The sequence below is a fragment of the Chenopodium album genome, chromosome 24, assembly GCF_948465745.1.
Source record: "Chenopodium album chromosome 24, dcCheAlbu1.1, whole genome shotgun sequence".
Lineage (NCBI taxonomy): Eukaryota > Viridiplantae > Streptophyta > Magnoliopsida > Caryophyllales > Amaranthaceae > Chenopodium > Chenopodium album.
In genome coordinates, this window is record NC_137857.1 from 36,197,990 (window position 1) to 36,223,330 (window position 25,341).

Consider the following 25,341-nt stretch of genomic DNA (forward strand, 5'->3'; position numbering starts at 1 on the left):
GGGTTATATCTCGGGGTCATACAATGCCGTTTTGAAACCAAATATGATCATGATATGTTGTCATAAACGTACGTGGTAGACTTAAGTTTACGAAATCAATGCAAGTTGTGAACGGATAAAATGACCGTTTAAGGGCATATAAAATGGTTCCACCGACCCAATTGGACACCCAGAGGGTACTAAGGACCATGGTAAACATCTCGACAATTTACATTTTCAGGCGAAAAAAGGTCAAAAAATTACAAAATTCAAGGCTACAATCCAAGTTTTTTGAGGAAATTTTGAGGTTTAGGGGCCCGGTAGCGAAAAGCTTTGAGACCTTAAGGGATACATCTCGGGGTCATATAATGTCGTTTAAAACCATATATGATCATTATATGTTGTCATAAACGTCCGTAGTAGTCTTGAGTTTACGAAATCGGTGCAATTAAGTTGCGAACGGGAAAAATGATCGTTTCAGGACATATTGGATGGTTCCACCGACCCAATTGGACTCCCGGAGGATATTAGGGACCATGGTAAACATATCGACAATTATTTTCTCCGGGCGAAATAAGGTCAAAAAATACAAAATTGAAGGCAATAATCCACGTTTTTTGAGGAATTTTGGGGTTTCGAGACCCGGTGGCGAAAAGTCTTGAAACCCTAAGGGATAAATCTCAGGGTCATATAATGTCGTTTGAAACCACATCTGATCATTATATGTTGTCATAAACGTCTGTGGTAGGCTTGAGTTTACGAAATCACTGCAAGTTGTGAACGGGTAAAATGACCGTTTAAGGGCATATTGTATAGTTTCACCGACCCATTTGGACTCCCGGAGGGTATTAGGGACTATGATAAACATCTTGTCAATTTTTATTTCCGGACGAAAAAAGGTCAAAAAATTACAAAATCGAAGGCTATAATCCACGCTTTTTGAGGAAATTTTGAAGTTTCAAGGCCCGGTGGCGAAAAGTGTTGAGACCCAAGGGGATATATCTCGGTGTCATATAATGCCGTTTGAAACCATATATGATCACTATATGTTGTCATAAACATCCGTGGTAGGCTTGAGTTTACGAAATCACTTCAAGTTGTGAACGGGTAAAATGACCGTTTAAGGGCATATTGGATGGTTCCACTGACCCAATTGGACTCCCGGAGGATAATAGGGACCATGGTAAACATCTCAGCAACTTTTAATTTCGGGCGAAAAGAGGTTGAAAAAATTACAAAATTAAAGGCTATCCACGCTTTTTGATGAAATTTTGAGGTTTTGGGGCCCGGTGGCGAAAAGCCTTGAGACCCAAAGGGTACATCTCGTCGTTTGAAACCATATATGATCATCATATGTTGTCATAAACGTCCGTTGTAGGCTTGAGTTTAGGAAATCACTACAAGTTATGAACGGGTAAGATGATCGTTATAGGGCATATTGGACAGTTACACCGATCCAATTGGACTCCTAGAGGGTATTATAGACCATAATAAACGTCTCGGCAATTTTTATTTCAGGACGAAAAATGGTCTAAAAATTACAAAATTGAAGGGTATAATAATAACCCACGCTTTTTGAGGAAATTTTGAGGATTCGGGGCTCAGTGGCGAAAAGCTTTGAGACCCTAAGGGTACATCTCAAGGTCATATAACGTCGTTTGAAACCATATATGATCATTATATGTTGTCATCAACGTCCGTGATATGCTTGAGTTTAGGAAATCACTACAAGTTGTGAACGGGTAAAATGACCGTTTAAGGGCATGTTGGATGGTTCCACCGACCTAATTGTACTCCCGGAGGAAATTAGGGACCATGGTAAACATCTTGGCAATTTTTAATTTCGGGCAAAAGAAGGTCAAAAAAATTACAAAATTGAATGCTATAATCCACACTTTTTGAGGAAATTTTGAGGTTTTGGGGCCCGGTGGTGAAAAGCCTTGAGACCCTAAGGGATACATCTCGGGGTCATATAATTCCATTTTAAACCGCATATGATCATTATATGTTGTCATAAACGTCTTAATTTACGAAATCACTTCAAGCTGTGAACGGGTAAAATGACTGTTTAAGGGCATATTGGATCGTTCCATCGACCCAATTGGACTCTTGGAGGGTATTAGGGACCATGGTGAACATCTCGGCAATTTTTATTTTCGGACGAAAAATGGTCAAAAAATTATAAAATTGAAGGCTATAATCCACGCTTTTAAAGGTAATTTTTAGGTTTTGGGGTTCGGTGGCGAAAAGTGGCAAAATTGAAGGCTACAATCCACTCCATTGTTCGAGTACTATACATGCTAGATTTAGATTATTGTCGGGTCCTTGAGTTGGGTCAGTTTTTGACAACTCTAATTAAAATATGGTCGGATCTGATAAGTGTAACACTTATTAAAACACGGAGGGAATACTAAAATATTAAGGTAAAATTGGTCTACACTCTGAACTATGACTTGGGTGCACCCAACATCCTGTACCTTACTTAGTAGTCAAAATACCACAAACTAATGGCTTGGGTGCAAAGCTCACCTTTAGTTACTTATCCGACCACCATTCTCGTCAGAGCCGGTGATTTTTTTGCTTTTTTGCATATTGAAAAATGTACCTTAAAGGTTTCGGGGTCAAATTCAACCAAAATGGGTACTTCATTTCAAGTTTCTTATTATGAACAATGTGCTTCCCTTTTTACCCTCAAAAAAAGTCTATTTACCATTTTTTCCTTTGTTCTGATATGCCAGGTGATTTGGAGAGCTTCTTCCCAGATGGGGACAGCCCGTTGATGCTACTTCAACTGGTAATCCAAATCAACATTAGCTATAACAGTCAACTGATAATCCTCCTGGATTTCTGAGTATGGAACGAGGTACAGAAGAATAGGGGTTTTCATCTGTTCGTATTTTTTTTTTTTTTTTATTAATTGTTTTTGGTTGAATTTTGATCTGGATTATGGTTTTGTTATTAATTATTTACTTAGAGGCTTTGTTTATGATCTATTACTTATAAATGGTAGAGCAAATGGCCAAATTGAAACTTATTAATTGTTTAACAAATGCTTATTAATTGTTGTAAAGATGCCTCTAAGGAAACTGATTTCACATTTTGTGATCTACTTTAAACTATTTGGTGGTGTCATGTGTGAAAGGTAGCCTCTAAGAATTTTGAGCTGCTGTTATATTTATTGCCTCTCTTTAAGGCAATGCTGATGCATATTCAATAGTAATCTCTTTTAACACTTTATGGTATTTGGTGGATTTTAATGTCTATTAATCACGCCTTAGAATGATTGTCCTACCATGGTACGTTTGATCTCGTGTATGTAAAGCCTACTATTTTATTGTCTCGTAACGAGCCGTTGATTGGTGTTTGTCTGTGAGCTGGGCTTGTGTTGTTGGATGACAAGGGCTTGTGTTGTGGGATGTGATTGCATCATACATGGATTTTAAATTATATAATTTTGATTTTATGACTTATAGATGGCTCCTCCATTGCCCATTTGTAGTCTAAAGAGTTGACTTGATTTTGCCTGCTGGTTGAGGAAAATACTGCCTATGTTTAAATTAATTAACCCTTTCTTGGGCTAACAAGGGCTATTGCCTGCCTACTGTTGGCCAAAGTATGACAAATCATGATAATCCCAAATAATGTGCTGCTGCAATTTATGTGTAGCTATAGTAATCAGATTTGATCATGCTTCTTAATTTAGTAATCTTCTATTGATTTGTATCAATATTGGTTGAAATGCTCATTTAATTTATTGTAAAATAGCTTGACTGAGTGGGTAGAAGATGTGAAACAGAATATGAATTGAGGTGGAGTGAAAAGAAATAGATTTGATAAGGTTTATGACTGATCTTTTTTCAATTTAAAATTTATCCAAAATCTATGACTACTCTAGGCAAGTACTATAGAACATTGCATACAGAGATATTCTTTATATCAATCTGATACAAGTGGGAACGTTGTTCTGTTCAGTGGAGCTCGAGGTAGCTAAGCTAGATTATTCTACCAGATTGGTGTCTTTTCCATGGCTTGACCAAGTTCTTTAGTGTCGGCATTAGGAATGTTCAACTGAAGGGAAGACAAGTCATAATGTCCTTTGTTGAACCTTGGGACAACTGGATTAAGGTTTGTATGTAAGGGCAGATTTGAAGATCAGATTATACATGATACTCTTTTCAGACTTTTGCTACATTCTTTGTCTTCTTTGAATTATCCAATTCTCATGTCACAGCTTTAAGTAGATTTGATGAAATTGTAGTCTTGGTTATGACATAAATTTTTGAAATTGCATCATTTCTTTATAATTGTGTTTCAATTATGATATTATATTGATGGTGAAATCACTCATTACATATACAGTATGATATTTAGAGGTCAATTTGTGGATAAGATCGTGCAGTATTTGTTGTTTTGTTTGAGAAATTGTTATGTTTCGTTACGATTGAATCTTGTGCTGAATTTATCTCTATAGTACAGTCTTTCTTTTGTTTATAAGAGACTATCGCTTTATGTTTAGCAATTAGAGACTAAAGAGTGTTGCATGTTGAATTTGAGAGGGAATAACAATCTGATTTAGATTCTGATATCCGCTCTTATAACGATCTGTTAATTGAAAATTAGCCTATTATAATGAGTAGATCAGTTATAGCTACATTTGATTTCAGTATTCGAATAAATTTTATTCATATGCCAATTTGAAACTTTTTCTTTGGTTACAGATTAATGTTACTGAAAATGCAATTTTATTAGTATTTTAGCTAATCTTGCACTATTCATTTTATCTCAGTACTCCCTCTATCTATGCAAATATAAGCTTCAGCACATCTTTGGTGTCTTTTCATGGTATATTGTGTTCAATATTACGCTAAATACTGAGTAATGTGACTATTTTGAATAGATATATGCACTTAATCTGTTGTCTCATTCTTCTTTCATAGCCTAATGTATTGCTGGTAGATGTTGCAAGACAGCTTATTCTTCCAAGTGTCCCAGAACCCACCATTGATGAAAGGAGAGACCGAGGGAAGCATTATTAAAGGCCAGCATGCTTTGACCAAAGGTGTAACTACAGTGGTTGATCTGTGAAGATATGTTCCTGGTTCTTCATCAGAGTTACCATGGTAAGATTTTATAAGTTATGAAGTACAAAAATTTTGCCTATATGTGCTCTGCTTTCCCTTTATAATGTAGTTATCTTGTTTTTCTCTTTCTAGAGATACTTCTTGATTCTTTACATGCTATTCTCATACTTATCTATTTATGATATGCTATCTGAATAATTGTGTTTATATCATCTGCACAAATCATGTTTCCTTTGGAAAAAGCTTTTAGTCCAATGGCGCCAAATGACTTAACTAAAATCCCTTCTAGAAGAATGCAGTTTGTGTAGCTGACTAGCTGTACATTCTAATCGTGTTTGATAAATTATATCTTCTAATCGTGTTTGATTATTCATTCATTATACTACGTAATTGAGATTTGTAATCGTGTTTATTTGCATATTGTTTGTTACACTAAAATAAATATTGTTATGAAATTAATTGCTTGCTAGCCATCAACTTAGATTGTTTTTTGCTGGAAAAGTGGAAAAATGCAGAGTTTGAATTTGTTTCAGTGGAGGTAGATGGAGCCATTGATGGCGATGAGCTGTAGCTGATGATCATTCTCTTTCTTATCAAGTCATTCAGTATTTCAAAGTTTTTAGTACCTTTTCTGCTATTTTTGGCTTTAAAATTTGTTGTTTATTAGTATCATCATTGGTGCATTTTAGTGAAAGTAGTTATAAACTTGCATGCACTACTTTAAATCTATTCAATTTCATTCTGTTTAGATTATTGAAGATAATTGTGACAAACTGACTAACAACCATAGATTGTTTAAACAATTCATGTTAATGTACTCCATATATACTTAATTTAGGTTTCAGTTACACATGCGGTTCTTTTCAAGATACAAAATTGTGGTTGAGGTTCAAAAGAAACAAAGTTGTGATGAATTTGCTATTCATTTTTGTAATTTTAAAAAGCTTGGTTAGAAGATGAAGGTTTACCTAAAACCTTTCATTCTCTTTCTCTGTCTTCCCTTATTCTTTTCCAAAACTTGAGAATGATTAATTTTATAGAAAATCATAGAGGAGAAACCAAAATTTCTGTGGCATTCAGATTTATTTATCGAACAATCAAACATTTTAGGTTTAAAATTCGATATCATTTCTGTAGCACACCAAATAATTATTTTAATTTTTTTTCCTTAGATTGAAAATATATGGCTATGATATATAAAAAACTTTCTACTATGTGTACCCACTAATAATTTTCTTTTTCTTTTTTCCTGTAGATGTTTTTAGGGTAATTTTGTGTTACTTTGATCACTTGGAAATAAATTCACTTTTTTGTTTTTTGGAGAGGAGGGAAGGGTGCCCTCCACCTTTCACCTGGGTTAATTTACACAAGAGGATCAAAATTGGGTTCAAATAGTGTGCTTAATTACCTCGATCATAATCTTAATTAAAACTAGTGTCCTTTTTCTATTAAATTTTGTGCTTTTTCTGTGGAATGATCTTTTGATGACATGATCATTTTTTTTGTTGCAAAACTATTCTAATGGTTGATGTAATGATGTTGTATATTAGTGCTTGCTTACCAAATCAAATTAATTGCTTTGTTTTTGTTTGTTGTTAAGTAATTATGTTCGATGTTGCAGAGGAGGTAGGGGAACCAACTGAATTTTGCTTTTGACCAGATACTAATGCATCAGTCTAGGCATGGTGCCTGGGATAGTACAAAGAGAAACCAAGGTTACGCTGACGAAACCGGGATTTTTTTACTACCATGAAAATAGAGGGTACTGATCAGCTGCATCCAACTCAGTGGACTGCCAAGCCTGATAACCAAAGTCTCTTCTGTTTTGACTCAGCTATTGCCACCCAATAGTGTGCCTTTTGATGTCTTCCAGTGAGGTATGTTCTCATTCCATAGCCTAAATTTTGAAGTGATATTTCCAATGTAAATTTGGCGAAGAAATAATTAATGTCTTTAAATGGACAAAGATGTTCATCTTTCTGTTCCGAAAAGTTGCAAATCCAAACTAAATCACCCTTCCCTGTGTTCCCTCCATATTCTTTGCTGAATTTAATGAGAGAGGGCTAAACAATTCAGCAGGGCAAGGATGTAAGAAGGTCTAAATTTGCATATGTCAGCGTTGTTCTGGGTTGGCAGGTTTAAATTATAAATGTCTAAGTGAGAGTAGGGAAGTATAAAAGGATTCAAACTCAATCCAAATAGGAGAGAATATACAGGCTATGTGGAGTCCAGATGCAAAATTAGTATTTCGATCTTGTTTGTTTTCTTTATTATTCGTTTTTGAAAATTATTGGCTTGTAATAAAATTGTTAATTGTCAAGAAGTGGCCTATAAATGATTTTTTTTGTGTTTGCATGTAATTATAAAGCTGCGAAAATTTGAATCAGTAATGAACAATATAGTGAAGTATTCTAATAAAAATGTGTTTGCTAATGAATGATATGATTGATGATTTTAATGATGATATAGGGATGTTTTGATACTCTGTAACTACCATGTTTGAGGAATAATTTATCATTGCCTTGTACAAATTTTAATAAATGAAGTATTATAACTGCTACTTTTTTTTGAAAATTTACAATTTTATGTATGTTAATTTTGTGGATATGTTGGTCAATGGTGGGTCATGCTGGTCTGAGTGCCATAGAAGCATTAGAAGGTTGGGGAAGCAAACAAAAGATATGGATGAGAACCTGAAGAAGTGTAACTTTGTCCAATTTTGGAAGAAAGCCAACATTAACATATAGACTTATATTTGCAATCTGCACTCTGGGCATTATTATACCTTGCATCACATATAAACCCTCTAACATCTTGGTCTCATAGACCTTGTAGTTGATCAAATAATTTGCAGCTCTTTGACAGTCAAAACACCTTATACGTATAGTGTTTTGGCTCTTGCTTAATCGATGCAAATGGACATTATACATATTATATATCCAGCTAAGCATCTTTTGTTTTGCATTGGCAGGTATTGCTCGAGAACACTAAGCATCTTCAATATCAACGATGGCCATAGCTAACGAGTGGCAAGAAGTGACCTGTGGAAGAAAAATGAGGCTTCAAGATTATGGTTGGGCTTTTAGTGTTATTTGGTGGAGTTGATCTCTCAATTGTTAGAAGTCTATTTCCCATGATGTTGGAAATTGAAGCCTTGGGGAATGGGGATATCAAGCCTTGAGAATTTGTAGTAACCTACTACGTAGTACGAGAAATATCTTTCGTAGAAGTATTTTGAACTATTGAAGAAGTGAAATTAGACGGTTGAATGTAGCTATTGAGTATTGTCATCTTTTGTGGGTTGCATGTCAATAAAAGTACTGTCTGGAGCCTTTAGGGATTAAAGTCATTAAACAGGGTAATAGCATATGATGATATTTTTTTTCTATCACAAGCATATGATGATATGTGTAAGTGCTAATTTATGATTTTTGGTTTGATATCTGTTTAGAAAATATGGCATTGATTAATGTTGAATTTGGGAAATCGTTTTTTTTTTATTTTCTTTTTTTTTTTTTTTTGAAAATGAGAAATCAGGGCTTTCTTGCCTCTTATGAACAACTACTGTAATCTTGCCTCTTATGAACACTTTCAATATTCTTAAAAATTATATGTTGGTTTGTATAATTGTATGTGTTTTTATGTAGTTACAGTTCAACTTTTGCCGGTTGTTCTATGCACTTGAATCCAACTTTAATAAAAAAAAATGTTCGAAAATGGTTCGATAACTAATAAACTACTTGTGATTCATTCATTACAATAACAAAACATCAACAACAATTTCAAAATATACAATCACAACCGTAATGCAAATTTCCATTTCAAAATCTAGGGTATATCAGTAAGAAATTGATTGGTATGTTTTATGGTTGATTTTATTTGTATATTAATTCTGTCTAGAATTAGATGTATTGTTAGTTTTAATTATAATGTTGGGGGTGAGCAACAGGGGCTTTCGAATATTAGTAGTGTATACTGTGATTTTGTTATGAAAGCAAGTTCTTGCATTGGTTCTTTCATGTGGAAATACATGAGGGGTGTTGAATTTATACTTCGTTTGGATAGGTAAATAGGAGAGAAAAGAAGGGGAGGGAAATAGATCCATCCTTCCCTCAACCTCTTACCCAAACAAGGGAACTCGATCCCCTCCTTTTCCCTTCCCTCCCTTTCTTTCTATTTCCTCTTATCCAAACATAGTGTTAGTAAAATTTGAAGTGATAATGAATGTGGTGCAAGCATGTGAACAAAGATGTGTAAAAAAACACATAATCTAACTGACTATCTTATACTTTTTCTTTTGAATGGTCTAACTATCTTATTATACTTATATATAATATAATCTTATAATTCTATCTTATTCGAAACCTAATTTAAATTGAATTCTTCTATCTACCCTTTTCATATCTAATACGTTATGCAAAGGTAACACGATTGCCTTGAATTTCTCTTGATCACTTTGATCATAAATTCACCATACTAGAGCTCATAGCAAAGTAAGTTTTTCTCTCTATCATCAAATTTTTATTTGCACGATGTATCAATCAGAAACAATATCATCTACTTGTCAATAGCTATATCATATATATCCTATTGCACGATACAATATCATCTACTTGTCAATCAGAAACAATATCATCATACAGAATTGCTATATTATCTTTATCAATAGATGATATTGTATGGTGATATATTTTTATTTGCACGATGGCTATATCATATATATCCTAACAGAATTGCTCCCTTTTTATTGTTGTATAGTATTGTTTCCCTTGTTCGAAGCCAATAGCACATCCCTTGCTCCCTTTGATGCAGGATCGTCTTCATATCACTGTCATTATTCTCCAAAAAACGCTGCATTGAATTCCTCAGCAGTCTTACAGGCCATTCCCTAAATTAAAAAAAGCAATCTCACAGTCAAGACAACTGAAGCTTTAAACCAGAAAATAATAATTTTAGAGCTTGGAGAATTGATCATACCACTGCCATGGCTTTAGCCTTCAACGTGCTATCACTACTAAGAAGGACGAGGTGTCCATGACTGTAACGGTTCCTCTTGAAGCTGATAGCACAATCAAGAATATGATCTGCTACAGAAGGAAAGAAAAGTTGTGGTGGAGGCTCAAGGGATGAGAAAGCTGAAGATCCTGCTTGAGGAAGGGTGGGTGTAGCAAGCAACCCTTCCTCCGCGGGATCATGGACATGAACCCACCATGGCTTTTCAGCCAAACAGTCTTTTATCCAGTTTAAAATCAATGACAGCTTTGTCCTTTCTCCCAAGAAACTAACTTCATGATTCAAGTAGGCAAGATTCTTTATGACTGACAAAAGACAAGAACATTTAAGTATGTAAAAGGTTTGTCATTGATTGATTAAAAGCTGTTAGATTTCATTGGTTTGTTTACCTGCTATGGGGATGATGAGTTGAGTTCCCTCGAGACCTTCAAGAAGCTGCAATGCTCTTCTTGAATTATCGGCAAGTAGAGTAGTAGTGTCCACTACAAGGCTCCAACTTTGGATTGTTCCTTTAGAGCGTTTGTGCCATGCAGTAGTCTAGGATAGTAGGAATAAATCATGTGAGATCAACAATTTTTTCAACCAAAGTACATAGTAAATAACATCTAAGTAGTACAACAGTGGCTAACCTTACTGTCACTTGATTTCCGTGGAAGAGCACTTGAGGAAAGGGACTGAAAAGGCTTCTTTTCCCGCTTAGTTTGTTTCTGTGGATTGAATAGGCTATTAACAAATGATTTTGCTTCTTTTAGAGAAGTACTCCTTGCCTTCTGCAGATCCCTAAGAAGTTTGGATGAATCAGCTGTGTATCTCTCTTTATTTGATGAGGAAATTTTGTTGTTATCAATGTTAATATCAGAGCATAATAGTCCTCCTCTGAACCAACTGCGTGATGCTGACTTTGAGCCTGATGTTATCAGTCGACTCTTAGATGGCAGCCTCCTCCTTGTCGGACTGGGGGGTGGGCGCAGAAGTGACCTATTCATCGGGTAGAGGGGTGGGCTTTGGTCACCATTTCCCAGGGACCCGCTGCTGCCTGAGGAGTCTTCAGTCCCAGACAACGTTGAACATACAACACTTCCTATCTTCATATTTTCAGAACTGATCCCAATTTGATCCTCAACTGGTGAGTCATGGACAACAGTATCAAAAAACTTACTCATCGGGATCCAATACAGCTTGTAATTTGTTTTAGATTTTCCAATTGTCAGAGTATCAAATTCATTTATTCTGGTCTGAACATTTGGCTCCAACCTTCGTCCCGACACCCACGTTCCATGCGCTAAACCAACAAAAAAGAACAGCATGAACAACAGCAATCAGGTGCACAACCAAGTAGCACCAAACAACAAGCAACACAGCAGCGCCATAAACAGCACACTACAACACACACCCTTGCACCAGCACACACACACCAGCACACAACAGAACACCCAAGCGCTTAAAACAACACACTACACAAACAAAGCAACGTTCCATAACACAACAGCAGCACACAAGTGCACTAAACAGATCAAGCACACACACATAGCAGCGGCCAACATACCTCACAGCACATCACCTGTGCACCACACCACACACTACAGCGCACCACACACCAAACCGAGTGCTACACCACACTCGAAAACAATAAACGAAGCCTCAATCTGATTGTTACGCCCCATTAGACACACCACATGGCTGCTACACCACGGGACCACAAGGACGAACCACACCCACAGGGAAAGAGGGGAAAAAAATCCCCTCACACAACGAATTCAAGAACATGTCAAGAAACCACACACTTTGTTTTTGACTACTCCGTACCCTCAAGTTCTAACCTACTCCATGTTAAACTCACAGGCTTAAACTCTTTACTATGAAAGACAGAAATAAGTTGCCTAAAACTAAGATATATCTACTAACTGTACTTGAGTGACTAAATCAACCCTTTATTTAATTTGGAAATTAAAACAAATCATAACCCACAATAATTTCATAATCAAATAACGACGACTAATTAAAACAATCTATAACCTACATAATTTGATACGCAAATAATAACGACTAATTAAAACAAATTATAACCCACAAAGCAGTAATTTAATCAAGCAGACTCTCATAAACAAAAATGTGTGAAATCACTTACTAGAATTGAGATCAGTGGCAAAAACAATCCTCTTTGAAGAAATCCTGGTATCTATACGAAGATGTCTTTTACTAACAGAGGGATGTTCCAAGAGGATATCGCAATTCAGGTGTCGACCAAGTATAACAGATTCTTCTTCCAATTCTTCATCCTCTGCATCAATCACGTGTAAGCTTATTCCTTCCATTAAAGACATGGATTTAACGAGGGAACAAAAATGTTTTTTGAGGGATGTTTTTTGAGGAGAAGATGGTCTGTGAGGTTTGTAAATTCAAAAAACAAAAATGTTCCCGGAGTATGACATCAGGTTTTAGTGTAACACAATTTTAACCAGGGTCTAGACATCAATTAATCAAGTACTAGTGTACTACGTAATAAACATCAATATTATTAATCAAGTATTCAAAAATTTTAATGAGGGTTAAGACATCAAGTATTAATATCATCATGTTGATAATTATTGAAATTGAATTATTTTTGTTAAATTAAATTTTCTTTTTGTTGAATAAAAATATTATTTGTCCAACCTAAAAATTATTACTGTAAAGCTTTTTTTTAATTCGGGTTATTATTTTACGGAATATAGACAGTAACAAAATTGGAGTATTGGAACAGTGATTGTTGACATAAACACTACTAAGGGCCTGTTCTCTTACGTTGAAATTCAGTTCAGTTCAGTTCAGCTGAGTTCAGTTCAGTTCAGCTCCTAATTTCCTTCTCTTATAAAATATTCATTTCAGTTCAGTTCAGCTGAGTTCAGTTCAGTTCAATTCAACTGAGTTCAGTCAATGAGAACAGGCCCTAAAACAATGTGTTAATTATGACATGATATAATTAAAAACTATACAATGTTAAATTAATAAATACAACAATGTAATAGCTACCAGTTAAAATTAAAACTTTGGGCAATTTTGGATGCTACTAAGTAAAGATCCTCTCCAATTCTATAGGCAAATTATTTACATCAATGATCACTGTTACTACGTAAAGAAATATGGAGAAGATCTTGCACTTGCTCAAGTCAAATTCAGTTCAATATCTAATCAAGTCATTGCCATAAAAATCAACACTATTCAAGTTGATTTATTTTGGAGTTACAAACTTACAATTAACTTTGAGTTAAATTTGGACTAAACACTTACGCCAAGGCAAGTAGATTGTTTGCACGTACTACAAATTTATATACTCTCAAATTATAGGTTCATCTTTAAAAAAAAAAAAAAAAGGTTTCAAATGCATTTTTTTTATTCTTGATATTGGAGTAAGAATTTCAAACAATTATTTGTCTATGTATTAGATGATGCATAAAGAAGAATTTATATGCTTCCTTTCCTCCACACAATTTAGCCAGCCAAAATGTGTTATTGGGTATTTGTTAATATGGTATGGTGGTGGGATTGATGGGTGAGGCTCTTTGTACTTTGTAAATATTTGTAAAAAAAAATTAGAAAATTAATTTTTTTTCTCTTAATAATACAGAATACTTCAAAAAACCAATAATCTTAACTTCCTTTCTATTTATTTTATTTACAAAAATTAAGAATTTATGATTTATTTCCTAAAAAGAAAATATATACTAGTATTAATTTTATGAAACTATTTTGGAGACAAATTAGTTAATAGTGATTTAACTGATTTTAACATATCCAACCATAGCATACAAATAAATAGCAAGTTAATGCAATTATTTCACTATGTAATTAATAATAATGTCTACCTCTAAATGGTTAATTAGTTAATCACCCTTATTCTTCAACTCAAACCCGACATATCTACAAAATATTAACCTTAAAGAAAAAATTACGGAGTACTCCTTAGTAGAAAGAAAATCAATCAATCAAGTCTTGATCTATGTTATTAATAAAAATTTATAGGAAAAAAAAAAGTAATACTACTCTTGTTCAAACACGATATGCATGTGTGATTTGTACTCCATTCTTGCTAATTCATCAATTATTGGATAGGAAAAAAAAAAACACAATTTGAGGAAAAATACTCACCAAAAATTAGCACGTGTGCATTATGCATTATATTGCTATAAAAGTATACACAAAAACTTGTGAAACCGATGCAGCTTTGCGCCGATGAACTCGCGAAGAGCAAGATGTTGAGCCTTTGATTGACTCAATGATAGAATATGTTATATGTGTAATTGTGTTTTACGAGTAACTAATAAACGTGAAGTTTCAACTCTCAACAGGAATATATATAGGGATTTTTAACATCTACCAAATTTTATATATTTAGTAAATTACTCGTATGAAACTTTCCTTGAGTTTTGATCCTTTCCATGTTTATAACTTCGTCTTTTAAAAAGAATTAATAATTAATTAGATGATTTGATGCAATGGAATGAAATATAGTAAATAAAAAATTAACATATATATACTCACTTTATATATTTTTAAGTTAATTAATTTTTTATTTACTACTCCATTTTTTTTTAATGAACATGTACAAGTAGCATTCTCTGGCGTATTAATTATGGTAACTTTACTAACTTACTTCGTATATTAGTACTATTGTAGATATTTGATGTCAGCTTTAATTTTTTTATAATTATTTTACTTAGGACGTGTTCACATTTACTTAATTTCAGTTCAGTTCAGTTCAGCTTCAATCAGTTCAGTTTAGTTCAGCTACAAACAGTTCTGTTCAGTTTATAATTTCCCTCTCAAATAAAATATTCATTTCAATTCAGTTCAGCTCCAATCAGTTCAATTCAGTTCAGCTCAGTTCAGTAAATGTGAACAGACCCTTAGCTTATTTATTGGAATTGAAGTACTATAGTTTTTTTTTTTGAACTAAATTAATTCATTATTAAAAAGTCATACAACATCTTCATTATATAGTTTTATTGGGAATAACATACATCATTAATGTACTATAATGTATATTATTTATAATTAAATACTTTCAACATAACTAAGGATCTGTTCTGATTGATTGAACTAAACTTATTGGAGCTGAATTTTTTATGAGAGAAGGAAATTAAGAACTGAATTGAAATGAAATGAAATTATTAAAATTGAACTGAAAATAATCTGAATAGAACAGGCCCTAATAAAAAATATTTTTTTTTCTCAATTGTAGTTTTAATAATCATTGCCTCATTATTACATTTGTTAATTCCACATGAATTGCTTCATTTTCATATTATATCACAAATTAATTAATGGAAAAAAAGACTATTATTACCGACCCCGTGCATCGCACAGGCACCAATCTAGTTGCAATATATAGTGATCTTTTAAAGTTGATCAAGAAGCTTAATCGGGTTGACCAGGCAAGCTTGCCCAAGAGGCTAAGGGCCATACCTTTGTCGCCATTTGAAATTTCGAACCCAAACACCTTTTTATGCTATTGGACCATTATTCTCACCTAAAATTACCTAAAGCCCAATGCCCATTAGCTAATATTGTATCCATTGGGCTAAACTCCTATCTCTTGGCTCTACTGCTATATTATATTATTATGTATGGAGTAATTTATTAATTGTACCATTTAAAGCTTTACGCTTGTCGTCTCATATAGTATCAATATTATTTTTCAATATCATTCTATAAAAATTTGATATATTGAAGGTATATATTGAGCTGAATCCAAAAAAATATTATGACTATAATTTTTTTACGAAATAACTATTATTGATAAAATATTGCAATTAATATGAAACGAGGGTAATAGTTTGGTGGCCAAGGACAATTGTACGTATTGAGAAGGAGGAGTTGTTAGTGATTGATAGCAGAACAAAGCTTACTAGCTTAGGTGTTGTTTGGTTGATGTGGGAATTTAATATCCATAGGAATTTATAGTTCTTGGGAAGTTAATTCCTTAATGAAATTCCTAGGAATTTCTTAAATGTGTTTGGTTGGCAATAAGGGAAATTGAAATTCCCATGAATTTTGGTTTACCTAGGGGGGGCTAGGTAATTTACTTCCCATGTTTTGTGGGAAGTTGAAATTCCCATGATTTCCCACTTCCCCCATTTTTGCTTTCTTATGTCAACCAAACAACTTTTCATTTTTTCAATTCCCATGAATTTCCAATTCCCCCATTTTACAATATCAACCAAACAAGGCCTTAGGGCCTGTTCTCATTGACTGAACTCAGCTGAACTGAACTGAATTGAACTGAACTCAGCTGAACTGAACTGAACTGAAATGAATATTTTATAAGAGAAGGAAATTAGGAGCTGAACTGAACTGAACTGAACTGAACTCAACTGAACTGAACTGAACTGAACTGAAGTGAACCGAATTTCAACGTAAGAGAACATGCCCTTAGTATAGTTAGTTTCATTTGGGTTATCTGGTCCAATATGGTGAGTTATTTGAGTTTATGTTGGTAACATTTCAATTTATATATCCGACAAATAAGATCATCTAATGACTAAAGAGTACTAGTCAACTACGGTGTACTCTACTATTAGTAGTCACGGGAGGCTCCACTATGCTGACCACAATCAAGCTCCATTTTTATATTTTATTTTTTTAAATTTAATCTTGTTTGCTTCAATTGTCCTTATAGTAGTCTATATCTTTTTATAAGTTGTAAAGATTGATAAAAATTATCTCTTATTGATTTTTTTTTTTTTTTTACTTTCTATTACACGACTTCAAAATATATATTTAATATATTACAATAGATATAAAACCATTAAATAGTACAATAAAGATCTTATTATTTTGAATAGATGAGGCAAAGATCGGATTATTTCATACTTGTACAATTTTTCCTATGTAATTTGGAAATCAATTCATATTATTCTTCGGTTTCTTCTCATATACAACACCCCAACCCAATCATTTATCTTCAATTATTTCCCTAACAAAGATCCCTCCCTTTTCCTTCACTTCCAAACTCAGTTCTTTTTGAGTGTTTTTAGTAAAACAAATGGAAAAATCAAACTCGAATTCGAACTCGAACTCGAACTCGAACTCGACTAAAAAGCCTCATGCGATACTAGTAGCACATCCCCTACAAGGCCATCTAATCCCCACCGTACATCTAGCAATGAAGCTAGCATCAAAAGGCCTATCAATAACTTTCATAAACACCGAAAACATTCACCATCAAATAACCCTCTCCAACCCTACCACGGTTAGTGACGGTCACGACCTATTCACCGAGGCTCGAACCACATCAGGCCTCAACATCGACTACATGACAGTATCCGACGGGTTACCATTAGAGTTTGACCGGTCATTGAACCATGATCAGTGGGTTGGGGCTACAATCCACTGCTTCCCAGCTCACTTGGAGGTGGCTGTGGCGAAGATCGTGAGTTCGAGGCCGGCTACTTGTTGCTTGATCGTTGATAGTTACTCAGTTTGGGGGTCAAAGTTGGCTAAAAAGTTTGGATTGTTACATGTATCGTTTTGGACTGAGTCTGCTATGGTGCTTGATTTATACTTTCATCTTCACTTGCTCAAGAAAAATGGCCATGTTGGTTCTGGTACTTATTTCTCCTCTTTCTTTCTTTCTTTCTTTATGTCAATCTACATGACTATTACTCCGTACTCTTGTTATTTAGATTATTCGCATCATATTGACTTTTGCATTATTATATAAATTTTACTTTGACTAATTTTTTTACTACTCTGTAACACAATACAAATGTATGACACATAATGAATAAAAACAAATCTCAGCATATAAGTTGTACATTGTTGAGCACGTACTGACGTACATTAAAAGTGATAACTCATACAAGTAATGCAAAATAGAATCGATCATGCTTATCCGTCTTATTTCTCCTATTTTCATAATAGTAAAAAATCAGTTTATCACAGGTTCATCATATGACTTGCAAGTTACAACTCATAAAATCCAATTTAGGACAACCAAAATGCCAAAGTTGTAAAATTAAAATTAGGTAACATGCACATTTTATTTTATTCGGTCAAGGTAGATTTTATTAATTTAATTTTGCTTCTCTCACAGCCCCAAATCCCAAATAATCTGTACAAGTTTACAACATATCTACACACGTCTCAAGTCCCAACCTCCCCTACCCTTCAATAATGTTGATCTGATCTCATCACTGACGTCATGGATGATGAAATAAGTACCAAATATTCCACATTAAACTAAAAAATAAACAACTCAAATTAACGTTCAACTTTTAAGAAAAAAAATCCTAGCTCTTCCAAATTAGGTTTGAATTGGACTTGTTCCACCCACTTCACCCTTTGAGCTAGTTTGGATTTAGAAATTAATTCTGGGTTATACCCTAATATAAACATCTCTAAATCTAAATGCTTCATTGTTCTTTAAAAACAAACTATAATAACCGTATATGTCGGACTAAAATTATTTCATCACAACAATCTTTTTTCTTTATCTCACAATTCACAAAACACCTTTTCCTTTTTATTAGGAACAAGTTCTCGCAACGATCCAATCGACTACATACCAGGAATAAGATCAATCAATCGATCAGATTTGACATCATATCTTCAAGAAGAAGACTTGACAACAATCCCACATCAATGCATCTTGCCATCACTAGAAGATACAAAAAGGGCTGATTATATACTTGGTAACACGGTCCAAGATCTCGAAGCCCATTGCATTAAAGCCATTGAGGCCCATACCCCAATTTATGCAATTGGGCCATTATTTGCACCTGGGTTCACAAAAAGCCCAGTGGCCACTAATTTATGGACCGAGTCAGATTGCATCCAATGGTTAGATACAAAGCCTAATGGCTCGGTTTTATATGTCTCATTTGGTAGCTATGCACATCTTACCAAAGAGGAGCTAGAGGAGATAGCTCATGGAATTAGGCTAAGTGGGGTTAACTTCCTTTGGGTTATCCGACCCGATATGGTGAGTTCCGATGACACGGATCCGCTTCCTGTCGGGTTTAAAGATATGGTTTGTGATCGAGGGATGATCGTGACATGGACTTGTCAAATAGCGGTGTTATCTCATCGTGCAATAGGAGGATTCTTAACACACTGTGGATGGAACTCGACACTAGAGAGTATATGGTGTGAAGTTCCGTTATTGTGTTTTCCATTATTGACCGATCAATTTACCAACCGCAAATTAATAGTGGGTGAATGGAAAATCGGTTGCAACCTTTGTGATGATGAGATGCCCGTAAAAAGGGAGGAGGTGGTACGAAAAATAAAGGATTTAATAGATGGATCTATGAAGTATGAGCTCAATGTTAAGATCAAGGAGACCAAACGTGTACTAAAAAATGCAATAACGACAAATGGGTCTTCCGAGAAAGGTGTTGAGAAATTCATTGAGAAATTAATAAGTGCAGCTAACTAAGAACAAATTTGGTTGCTTTAAAAAAAAAAAAAGAACAAATTTGGTTAGAATAATTATTGTATTACGGTTAAAAAATTTTGTTTTTAGTACTTCGTATTAAGTTATTGCAAGAAAACAAGATTACAAACAAGATGAAGGAGTATAGACTTGTGGTTTAATTTTAGTTTCATGGCATGTGGGGTGTACTTGTTTGTCATGTAGGGTCTTCCAATTTGTTTGGGAATCTTGTAATATAATGTTGATTTTTAAACTATTAGAGCTATATGGTCTATTTAGCAAGAATAATGTTTAGTTATTTTGGACTTCTCAGCAAAACTTTTTAATTCAATTTAGTTAAATTCAAGTCTTTACATTTAGAATTGTTTAGGTTCAATTTAGTAAATTTCAGTCCAAATACTAGGACCTAAGTCTAGTTAATCTTATTATTTTTTGTCACTCTTTAAATCCAAAACGATTAACTAATAATTATTATGGCGTATGTATAAACCGATACCCGACCTATAAAAGTATTATATAAATAATAAAATATTAAAATAAAGCAAAGATAAGTTAAAATAAACTATTAAACTCAATCTTGATTTAAAATGACTTAAACAAATGACGACTTTTCTAAACTAGTAGCTAGCTACCAAAGGGATTGAACATTTGAACATCCTTAGAAGTGAGAACATATCCCCCCAATCATTCATCCTTTAACTACTCTCCAAAGGAATAATAAATCACTTCAAAAGTTTGCAATTATCTGAACAGTTCCTAAAAATATGAAGAACTCAAACTCGAACTCGAACTCGAACTACAAAAATAAGCCTCATGCAATACTTATACCACTTCCACTACAAGGCCATGTAATCCCATTCGTTCAGCTAGCCATCAAGCTAGCTTCCAAAGGATTCTCCATCACTTTCATCAACACCAACCACATCCACCACCAAATCACTCTATCCAACGCCACCGCTTTACAAGAAAGTGGTGGCGATATCTTTGTCGAGGCCAGGAACACTTCTGGCCTCGACATAGAATATGTAACGGTTTCGGACGGGTTACCTTTAGAGTTCGATAGGTCATTGAATCATGACGAGTGGGTTGGGGCAAATACTTATACCTTCCGAGCTCATTTGGAAGTGGCTGTGGATAAGATCGTGAGATCTCGGCCGTCGGTGCGGTGTTGCTTGGTTGCTGATAGTTACTTTGTTTGGGCGTCGAAGTTGGCTAGTAAGTTTGGAATGATTCATGTGTCGTTTTGGACTGAGCCTGCTATGGTGCTTGATATTTATTTTCACCGTCACTTGCTTCAGCAAAATGGCCATATTGGACCTGGTAATTCTTGTCTTTGCTCTATTTTTTCTTTTTTTTTTTTTTTTAATGTGTGTGTGTTTAGAGAGCCACAAGAATGAGATATGAGAATCGATCTCAGTATCTCCTAAAATCGGGAGGAAGGCTCTAACCACTTGAACTATTTCTCACTCTCATCTATATCGATTATTCTAATCTTAAAATAAAACTGATTAATTCATTGAGAATCACTATTATTAGAGACTATCGTCGTTTTATTAATCAAGTACAAAAGAAAGATCTCTATAAAAATAAAGGTTATTGTGTTAAAGTAAAGGTTATTGTCTTATTATAAAGCTCATATATAAGTATATATAAGAACTGAACTGAAGTGAAGTGAACTGAATATTTTATTAAGAAGGAAATTAAGAACAGAACTGAATATAATCTGAAGAGAACAGGCCCTAAATGATCCGACCGAAATTCAAAACTAGATGATGTAAACTCCAATATACTGTAGCTTAATTTGATATGTTTTTCATAATAGGTTAATTAGCAATATCTTAATGGACCCTTTTCCTTTCCTAGACTAAATCTCTCTTCAGCTTTATGAATCATATTTCCATTAAATTAAATGACATGATTTTTCACCTCTAATGATGGTTTAACAAATGTCAAATGCGGCTGCTATATAATTTTCTCTCCCAATGAATGCATTAAAAACAAATATACAGCCTTATTGTATGTGTTGAACTTAGCCTTCGTTATCACAACCCACTTTTTTATATTCTCCTTATGTGTGATGACCTATCACAAATTCACAACCCACTTGAAAAAAATAATTCATCACTTGGATTTTTATCATTATTATAAGAAAAACAAGTCTAATAAAAAAACAAAAATGCATCATTAAATATGGGCTAATAGAACAAATGAAGTGTTGGCTCACTTAGTAACTGTACTTTTTTTACCTTATATTCTTAAAAGTGTGGGTTTGAATCCTTTTCAAGTGAGGGTGTTTGGATAGGGATTCCTTTACCCTTTCTTCTAATCGCACGTGCCTGACCTGCACGTGCCTGACCTGCAAATAAGGGACAAAAAACATTTTAACGGGAAATGATTTTGGCACACCCTAAATTGATTTTGGCACACCCCCTATGTGAGAGCACAGTTTTCGATACTCTTCTCACATTGGTGTGTGCCTAAATCAATTAAGGGTGTGCCAAAATCAATTTCCCATTTTAACATCAACTTTTATTTTTAACTAATTCATTAGTAATTACAACATACGATCAAAGTGTTATAATTTTACCACATAAATAGTGAGTGAATGGATAGATAGAAAAAGAACGATAATTAATATTTGCTTTATTTAATTTTTTTTATTAGGATCAAGTTTGCGCAAGGATATCATTGACTACATACCAGGAATAAGTTCACTAAAACGGTCAGATTTGACATCATATCTTCAAGAAGAAGACTTGACAACTATGCATCCTCAATACAATTTATCATCATTAGACGACACAAAACGAGCCCAATTTATACTTGGTAATACAATCCAAGAGTTAGAGGCCCATACAATTTCAGCCATTCAGGCCCATGTTCCTTTCTATGCTATTGGGCCTATATTTTCACCTGGATTCACTAAAAGCCCAGTGGCCACTAGTTTATGGGCCGAGTCAGATTGCACCCTTTGGTTAGACTCTAAACCTCTTGGGTCAGTTTTGTATGTTTCATTTGGTAGCTATGCACATCTTAGCAAGGAGGATATTGAGGAGATAGCTAATGGAATCAAGCTTAGTGGGGTGAACTTCCTTTGGGTGATTAGACCGGATATGGTGAGTTCTAATGATGTGCACCCGCTCCCGGTTGGGTTTAGGGATGAGGTTCGTGGTCGTGGGATGACAGTGACATGGACTTGTCAGAAAGCGGTGTTATCTCATCGTGCTATAGGAGGGTTTATAACACATTGTGGTTGGAACTCGGCATTAGAGAGTGTTTGGTGTGAAGTTCCTTTATTGTGTTTTCCATTGTTGACGGATCAATTTACAAATCGTAAACTAATGGTGGATGATTGGAAAATCGGGTGTAATCTTTGTGAAGAGAAGTGTGTGACAAAAGAAGAGGTCTTGCTAAAGGTAAAGGATTTAATTGGTGGATCTTTAGGGAATGAGCTCCGTGGTAGGATCAAGGAGATCAAGCAAGAATTACAAAGTGCAATGATGATAGATGGATCTTCGGAGAAAAATATTGATAGCTTCATTAAGGAATTGAATACAACCATTGAGAACAAACTTGGTTAAGTTTTTGTATGAGTTTGAAGATCAAGTCAACCTAAAGCTTGAATGGATAAAAATTGAAAACTCATACTTGAGGCCCAGGAATAGGTTATATACTTTATTAGATCGTAATTATAATTTGTCTTTGAATTTTATTTTTATTTTATTTCTATTTTTTGTTTATTTCTATCTGTATGGAATTTATGATATGCCTTTATCAATTATTACGTTTAACTTGGCTAAAAAAATGTCAAATTTGATTTTGATTCAACAAACAAAGATCACCCTTGCATCAAAAAAAAAAAAAAAAAAAAAAATCACCCACTCATGTTTATGTTTATTGTTATAAAGCGTAACAAAAATGGCAATTTTATGTAAACTCATAAATCCACGCAATCTTCAATTCGTTCTTAGTTCTTACAATATGTTGCTTTAAATTGTACATTGAGTAGATTAATAGGTAATTAATTAATAAGATAATGAAGAATTTGTCTTAAGACAATATAATCTTTCTATTATTTATAATAATTTGCATTATGTTGCCGTATACGTAGTGCATGAAACCTTGAATATTCTTTGCTTTGATCATATACTACTTTAACTATTCAATGCGTTTCACCCAAGGAACCTCTATATTACTTAGTATTTGGCATATAAAATTTTCTTTATCCATTGATATGATCCTTATTTTTGGGCATCTTATTGATGCTTTTAAGACATTTTATTTTCATTCCTCTTATATCTTCTTTATTTTTATCCTTCATTGTTTCATGTAGATACTTGTGTACAATTCTCTCTTCGTCTCTAGCATATACTACGTACTTACTCCGAGTTTAGGGAAGTTGTGATCCATTGTGTATAGTTTGTAAATATGTTGACATCCATAACAAGATTCTTTAATTATCATCGAATAATTGCACAAAATCCATCACCCGTTGGATTATTGCTAGTTAGGAAACAACACAATTTGGCTATACCCGTAGCATGGGAGAAGCCTAAGGTAGGGTGGACTAAATTGAACTTTGATGGATCTTCTAAGGGCAAGTATGGGAAAGCAAGCATCGGAGGGGTTTTCCGAGACCATAATGCTAAGTTCGTACTTGGCTATGCAGAATCCATCAAGTGTTCCGATAGCACCATTGCAGAATTGGCAGCCCTCCTTAGAGGCCTTGAGCTTATACTAGAGAATGGGTGGACCGACGTGTGGCTTGAGGGTGACGCCGAGGCATTGGTAAACATTATTGTAAAGAGACGCACTATGAAGTCATTGGAAGCTCAAAGGTATGTTAGTCATATAAACACAATCATACCTGAGATAAACAATTGTACCGTGACACATATTTATAGAGAGGGTAATCGAGCTGCTGATAAGTTCGCTAAAATTGGTTATCAATTGGAAAAGCCTCGTATTTGGAGACATGCTCCACCGGATGAGGTTTTGCCTATCATGCACGATGATGCTCAAGGAAAAATTGTTCTTCGGAGAAGATAAAGATTGATTGAACTAGGTGTCGATAACATGTACATAATTGATTAATTAAGCAACATATGAATTAATGTAAATTTTGCAATGCATTGTCATTTTTTTTTAATTTTCCTACCTTGAATGACAATATTCTAGCTGTACATGGTTCATTTCATTAGATAACTTAGCTTTAAAAATGTAAATAGTGTGACGTACATGAAAACTTACATTATACTCAAGTTTAGAGTCAAAGTTTGCAGTAGAGTAAAAAGGCCAAGAAAAGGCAGTACATACAATTTTTTTTTACATGCATGGTAATTTTTTTTATAAAGAGAGCAATTTTTCGGTATAATTCAAGCACCTTGATTGTACTATGTATCAAGATAACTTTTTATTGTTTCACAGCAATTTATACCTCAATCAATCAATTAAAACCTTAATCCCAAAAAGATTGGTGTCGGATATACGAAACAAGAATTCTCCCCCTTCATTTTGTCCACTACAAATTCGATTTCTTCATGCCTTTCTTAACTACTTCCATCCAAGTCATTATTATTGGTCTTTTTCTCTATCTCTTCCTAAGCTCCCCGTTATCTCAATCCTCTTGTTTCTTTTACGATGTGTCTTCTGATCTTTATTTGACATGCCCAAACCAACAATGCAATTGGCTTTACAATTACATTGTCCTCAATTTAATTCCAACCTAATTATTTTTCCTGATCTTTATCTTTAAAGGTGCTTACGCGCATCCATCTCAATTTAGCTTTTCTAATTGATTTTAAAGCACCCTTACACATGATAGACAAAAGTTATTGTACATGATAGACAAAA

The 25,341-nt window shown here is 34.1% G+C and overlaps 2 protein-coding genes and 1 long non-coding RNA gene across 3 annotated transcripts; all 3 read left to right on the forward strand.

Annotated features, from left to right (window-relative positions):
• Window positions 1–2,731: 2,731 nt before the first annotated feature.
• Window positions 2,732–8,662, forward strand: LOC145612777 (uncharacterized). Its single transcript, XR_014106706.1, has 4 exons — window positions 2,732–2,842; window positions 4,936–5,099; window positions 6,682–6,937; window positions 8,032–8,662. It is a non-coding gene; the product is annotated as an uncharacterized LOC145612777 (long non-coding RNA).
• Window positions 8,663–16,987: 8,325 nt separating this feature from the next.
• On the forward strand, window positions 16,988–19,697 carry LOC145612072 (UDP-glycosyltransferase 86A2-like). The gene is made up of 2 exons (XM_081667447.1): window positions 16,988–17,659; window positions 18,584–19,697. Exons 1-2 carry the CDS (start codon window positions 17,098–17,100, stop codon window positions 19,489–19,491), a joined length of 1,470 nt encoding a protein of 489 aa, XP_081523573.1. The 5' UTR covers window positions 16,988–17,097; the 3' UTR covers window positions 19,492–19,697.
• A 488-nt stretch (window positions 19,698–20,185) lies between these two features.
• Window positions 20,186–23,279, forward strand: LOC145611418 (UDP-glycosyltransferase 86A1-like). The gene is made up of 2 exons (XM_081666749.1): window positions 20,186–20,808; window positions 22,153–23,279. The coding sequence occupies exons 1-2, from the start codon at window positions 20,253–20,255 to the stop codon at window positions 23,067–23,069; spliced, it is 1,473 nt and encodes a 490-aa protein (XP_081522875.1). The 5' UTR covers window positions 20,186–20,252; the 3' UTR covers window positions 23,070–23,279.
• The last annotated feature ends 2,062 nt before the right edge of the window (window positions 23,280–25,341 follow it).

Coding starts and splice junctions, on each gene's coding strand:
- LOC145612072 (XM_081667447.1), top strand. CDS start 17,098: ATGGAAAAATCAAACTCGAATTCGAACTCGAACTCGAACTCGAACTCG. Junction 17,660..18,583: donor AAATGGCCATGTTGGTTCTG/GTACTTATTTCT, acceptor CCTTTTTATTAG/GAACAAGTTCTCGCAACGAT.
- LOC145611418 (XM_081666749.1), top strand. CDS start 20,253: ATGAAGAACTCAAACTCGAACTCGAACTCGAACTACAAAAATAAGCCT. Junction 20,809..22,152: donor AAATGGCCATATTGGACCTG/GTAATTCTTGTC, acceptor TTTTTTTATTAG/GATCAAGTTTGCGCAAGGAT.